The sequence below is a fragment of the Passer montanus genome, unplaced genomic scaffold, assembly GCF_014805655.1.
Source record: "Passer montanus isolate IOZ18808 unplaced genomic scaffold, ASM1480565v1 scaffold21, whole genome shotgun sequence".
Classification (NCBI taxonomy): domain Eukaryota; kingdom Metazoa; phylum Chordata; class Aves; order Passeriformes; family Passeridae; genus Passer; species Passer montanus.
Window position 1 is genome coordinate 10,836,527 of NW_024366703.1, and position 6,000 is coordinate 10,842,526.

The 6,000-nt window shown below is 37.4% G+C and overlaps 1 protein-coding gene across 4 annotated transcripts in view; it reads left to right on the forward strand.

Annotated features, from left to right (window-relative positions):
- The window catches only part of VTI1A (vesicle transport through interaction with t-SNAREs 1A), a 258,947-nt gene that overhangs the window by 250,970 nt on the left and 1,977 nt on the right, over nt 1–6,000 (forward strand). For all 4 annotated transcript variants that reach the window (XM_039708805.1, XM_039708806.1, XM_039708803.1 and 1 more), the window contains one exon: nt 4,594–6,000. This exon is cut by the window's right edge and continues 1,977 nt beyond it. Coding sequence is in view for 2 of the 4 variants with exons in the window: in XM_039708803.1 (XP_039564737.1) it covers nt 4,594–4,687 (94 nt within the window). In the remaining 2 variants the exon portion in view is untranslated. The remainder of the gene's footprint in view (nt 1–4,593) is intronic.

A 6,000-nucleotide genomic window follows, 5' to 3' on the forward strand; every position in this document is an offset into this window, starting at 1 on the left:
GTTTGTTTTTTTTTTATTTGTATCAGTGTCAGAGTTGAGCTTCTGTAGGAAATTTTTTGCAGTATTTTATTTGTAGTCCTCAAGTTAAGGACATACTCTTTATGCACCCAGAGTCTGCACCGGCTCGTTTATATCCTGCATTTTGTTAACATGTTACCGTGATTGCTGATTTTCATGACAATTGTTATTGTACCATCAGTGCTTAATGGCAAGGCATCATTATTCAATGCTGGTCAATCAGGCACTAAGACATGTGCAAGACATCAGGCTGAACCCATATAGATGTCGTGCACTCCCCTGCTAATGAATGCAGTTTCAAAAAAAGGTTTAAACACGGTTGGCATCCTTAATGTAAGGTTTGCAAAAGCTTATTTGGGAGCTGCTTTGTGTTTATACGGAGCAGATCTAAACATGGCACAAACAGAGTTAGACCCATTGTGTGCATGTGTGTGTGAAGCTATGGACAGGCGCGAATCCTTTGGGGGTTTGAAATGTGGAAAGGCAGCACAATTTCTGCCAGGGCAGCAGTGAGGGGAACGGATTTTCCAGGAACATCAGTGTTTGGTAGTGCATGTGGGATCTTTTCTGCAGAGGGGTGGTTGCCCTGTGCAGCAGGGAGGTGATCATCAAAAGCGGATGGCGTCCTGAATTTGGCACTGGCTGGAGGCACCCTCCAGCACAGCAGTGGTTGGAGATTAGGGACTGTGACCAGAAGCCAGGATAAAGGGTCAGGCATCTGGAAAGGTGGAGCAGAAGGAAACTCGAGAGGAGAGGGATGTGCTTTCTGCAGTGTTAGTCCAGAGTGCGCCTCCGGTGCGTCAGTTAACGTTACCCCTGCGTCTGCTTTAGTTACGGTTTCTGTGTGGTTTTGCACCCAAATATTTCAGGCTGCTGTTCATAATAAACTAGATGGAGCTTGGTTTAAAAGCACAGATTTTTTGTCTCTTCTAACTCAAAGTAGAATGAGCCCTTGTGCTCCTAGAGGCTGGAGTATGAAAGGAACTGTAGACACTGGCTGTTAACGAGCTCCCGCACAGGGCTCCAGCAGAACTTGGTGTGAATTCAGTGCCTTAGCTGCATCAACTAAATGGTTAAATCATCTCATATCAACAGCACTGTGATTCATAATGTAAACTTGAGGAATCCTTGATGTTTCAGTCACACATTCCTCTTAATTTGGCCATGCATTCTTTTAAAGCTACAGTGTGCTAACTTAATAAAATGCAGCATGCAAATGCACAAGTTTTTGCCTTCAGGCATTTTAGCCATGGATGTTTCAATGGGTGTCTTCTTTCAAGTATATATTCTTTCCTAAATTATTTACCCTGTAAACATGCTTTGCATTTTCAAAGAAAAATCTGGGCTTCCTCATTCACCAGATTTTGTTGAATTTAAGGTGTAATAGAGATAAAAGAGTATCATCTGCTTCTTGTGAGCATGTTAGCCTTTGGGATTTTTTTGTAGCTAGCGTTAGGCCCCATTTTCTTCTCCTTTGGTATTATCACTCCCTCCCCCACTTAAATTCCTTGATGCTTTGCCTAGAGCAATACCCACTGGCAGTGTCTGGCTGTGACAGTACTATAGGCTTCCCTACAGATGGGTCCTGCCAATGCCAACCATTGTTCTACAACTATGAGCTGGCTTGACTGTCTTGGATCACTCAAAACCCCCTTTCCTTTTTTCTTTACTCTAAAGGGTCGTCCTTGCCTGTTGACTTTGAGATCTGAAATGTGCTGACACCCAGAACTTGTGTTCTCTGTCTTAGCAGCAGCTCCCAGACTCGGATTTCAACAGGCACCACTGAGTCCTCCTTGGGACTGTCCTGCTGCTGCCAAACAGCTCTGTCATTCTCCTCCCAGCCCCATCCTTTGGACAGTATGCAGTTAGCTTAATTTTACTTGCTCGCTTGAAAGGAAAACAGTAAAACTCAATGTTATTCTTTTTTTAAAGATATAAAATTAATCTTTAACTGTGGGCTTGAATATTAAAAGTATATAATGCTTCAGCGTAGGAATCTGTTGATAACATCCATCCTATTTCATGATTAATTTGTTCCTTTTAATATGATATTCTTTTGCTGCACTGTGCAGACTAATTCAGATTCCTAGAAATTGAACTTTGATATGTATTTCCTATATTCACACCGTAAGTGAACCTTCAATTAGCAGATACAGGTGGTGGCTTGCCTCACTCAGTGTTTTCTTGAAAAGGATTTTAGAGACATGGACACTGATTAAATAATCTTGCAATCAGGTGTGTACTGACAGGGTATTAAAAATGAAGCATTTGGGGGACTTCATGCTTCTTTTTTATTTTTCTTTAGTTTTGCTTCTCAGACGATGGAATAATTTTTTTCGGTGGGCCAGAGATAGGAGGAGTTGATTTAAGCACTCAGTATGTTATGTATGCCTTTGCCTAACTATGTGTTAGATTAAGCGAGTTTCACTCACAGTTAATCCTTTGTAAATTAGCATTATGGATGCCTTGGGGCCCACATCCCACAAATAAAATGGTTGTCAAGCCAGCTGCACTGTGTATTACTTAAGGCTGAATGTTTTAAGAGTTTTCATGCTTTTAATCTATTTCACTGCTGAGTTTCAATTTTGCTCAGTGTCCTTTCAGGAGTGATGAGGGCGAGTGAGTAAATATATATTCTGGTTTTCATGCATTTGCCTGGGCAAATCGTTTGTTATCAGGTGCTTGGCAGAGAATGTCACACCCCACCACAAAAGAGAAGCTTGTAAGTTCAGGTGTTAAATTGAAGTGCAAACCAACAAGAACCAAAAGCCCTTAATTAGCTTTATTTTGTTAGCCTGCTACACTTTTTTTTTTAGGGAAAAAAAGAGTGAGAAACATCCCTCCCTCCTCCTCATCCTTTTGGCAGAGTAAATATTGCCTGTTAAGTTTGAATTAGCTGTCATCGCGAAAGAATTAATGCTGTGGTTGAGCCTTTCTAGTGAGGAAGGGAAAAATAAACGAGACAGATCTTAGTTCAGCTTTAAGTGATAAATGAGGACAAAGCAGCCCATTCATCTCCTGCTAGGAAAGTGGACACAAACACTAAAGCAGTTTTGCGGAAGACGTGTCAGCAAATGTGATCATTTTGTAACCTGTCAGGAGGATAGAGAGCTAGTCCTTTTAGAGTGTCACAGGGGAGGGTGTCTGTCTGATGTGACAGTTTTCATCCATCCATTTACTGCTTTTCCTTTAGGTGGGGGGTAAGCAAGGAGAGAGCTGGAGTTGGTTAAAACTGCATTTTTCTTTACACTTTCCAGTATAATTTATATGTATATCCACCCGCATCCAAATGAAAAACATTTACCAAGAAAAACTCCCCTCTGCTCTCTGGAGTTTCTTCACTCTTTCACTGCGTGAAATATGCTCATTTTAACACATTACACTCCTGTCTTCAAGTTGTACTTGGTTTGATGTTTCACAAAACACAGTTTTACCTCTTCATACCATTGTTGCTTCTTGCAGACTTTGTTTTGTTTTGTTTTGCAGAAGCATGAGAAAAAATATATAACTTGGGGTGCTTTCATTGCACTTCGTTGTTGGGATTTTTTTGCTATACCTCTTCAATTCTGATTATAACCTTCATGTACAAGTATATTTTGCAAAAGTCCCTATTTATGAAGAGCCTTTGAAAATATTCTTCCTTCTCTGTGAAAATGGAATAACAAACAGTGAATTCTTACAATCCAAAATCCTCCCGTAAAATGCCTAAAATGCTACTGTTTCTTGATTTAGTAATTTTGATTGATCTATTAATTTTAGGAAAAATCTGAAGTGATGTGTTGGCTGATTTTAGAAGCAGGAATTTCTCCCCAAAAATAGTGGAAAAATATTAGGACTTTCTACTTCTGGCATCTTTTTATTTTCACTAATCTTCATTTTTTTCATACTACACAGAAATGTAACATTGCCTATTACCATAAGTAAAGGTATGCTACAGAGACAAGAGATGCTTTTACAACATAAGCTTCACAGTTTGACACTTGCTTCTTTATATCATCCTTTTCTTCAAAACTATCTTTTGTACTTTTCCCTTGGTATTTTAGTACAAGTGAGTGTCTCATTGACATGTGTTTCCTTGAAATCTTGTTCCTTAATAGTAAAATCCCTTGAAAATTAATAAATTGTTTCTTTTCAGATTAAAACTACTGAAGATTTCAGAATTATTTTTAAAAATATAAAGATATTTACTATTACAGACCACCCTGCTTGGATTGCATTGACTCAACACTATTATTTTTCATTTGCTCTTAGAAGGTTAATAAATTGGAATATAATTTATTTAATTTATTCTAATATGTATATAAATTTATGTATAATTCAGAAAGTTCTTCTTTCTTGAATACAAAAGTTGGATTTAATAGCCACATAAATATATGGTTGAAAGCACTGGAAATTGGGAGAAGTAAAAAATAGTCAAGATACACAAAATAGTAGAGGGAATATTGAATTTGTGGTGATATGTCTTTTCTCCAGTTCTTTTGTAACTTCATTTTATAATTTTTATATATATTCTGCTGTTTTGATTTATTTTGTTTTATTCACTGCAATTTTTTTGTCTCTTCTGCTTTTTTCCAGGATTATCCAAAACCGGATTTTGATCGTTGTGCTGGCAGTCATCATCATCTTCACCACCATGATGGCTATTTATTTTTCTGTCAGGGGACGCTGATATCTTTGTTCTTCACTAAACAGCAACAAACTGCTTGTTCTGAGTAATTAAGACAAAGTGGTCACATGAATCATTCTCTTGCACTGACAGAGTCTCCCTCTCTTTTCCACTCTTCAACTCAGGTGCAAGTGGTGTAAAATATTTTGTATTATTGATGGCATAGTTGATGGCATGTGGGGCTTTTTTTTTCTTACATATTTGTCCTTATCTGAGTGTTTTCAGGATGTTAATATTTGTTGGAGTGAGGGCTTGTTCTGTTATAAAAAGAATTAATGTGTATCGAATTCACCCACAGACAATTAGCCTGTAAGTTGCCAGAGTTTCATGAAGGAAGAGGGGGTTTTGCACTTTTCTTGTGCTGTGCAGGGTGTATGAATATCAAACATTATCTGACCTTCTGTAATTTAGAATATAAGTAAAGCAGAGACCAAATGATGTGGAAAGTGAACCTGTCTCCTGTGGCTAACTCCCAATCACGCATTATCATAGTAGATGTAATCTGGTTAAGAACAGTAGCTAGTTTTAAAAAGGGAGCAACCTTAGGATGGTGTTTAATGTATGATGTAAATCCAAAACTCAATTTAACAATTTTTTGTTTAAAGTTAGGCTTTCTTTTCTGCTTATTCCAAGTAATTCCACTTTCATCAAGATCATGAAAACGCATCACTTACCTAAAACGTAGTTGTGCCTACAGCCCATCTGCTGAATCTCTTTTAAATCTTCCAGTGTTTATGTATGTACTGATAAGCATTACACACTAGGCCCTTAATGAAGATATTTAAAGATACTTATCTATTTGTTGCCGATTGAAAAGAGATCTTAAGTAATAGTTCAGCAACAAATGTGTGATTAGAGTGCATTAAACAATCTAGATTTTTAATACTGGCCTGACTATGTTGAGACTGCATGTTGGAGTATTTTGAGTGTATTAAATTCTGATGTGATATTCCCCTTTTTAAACAGAAACTGTAAAAATGTTAATTTATATATGCTTTTAGCTGATATAATATATCATAGTTTCATCTACCTGTGTGTAAATAAGCTGTTTGTCTTTTCCCATTGGCTGTGCTTTTCCTTTAGACAGGTTGAGGTCATTTGGCTTATATTTGAGTTTGCAGCTCCAACAAAGGTCTATCACTGGTGATATGATAAAGTTCATATTTTTATAATAACTTTTAAATTAATTATTTGCAATCCCTTACAAATATTGCAAATGAAGAGGAATATTAAGCCCTTGAAATTAAGCTATTAAATGTTTCCGAAAGATGTTCAAAGAAACAAAAATCTGGTGACTTTTAAATTCCCCCCACACT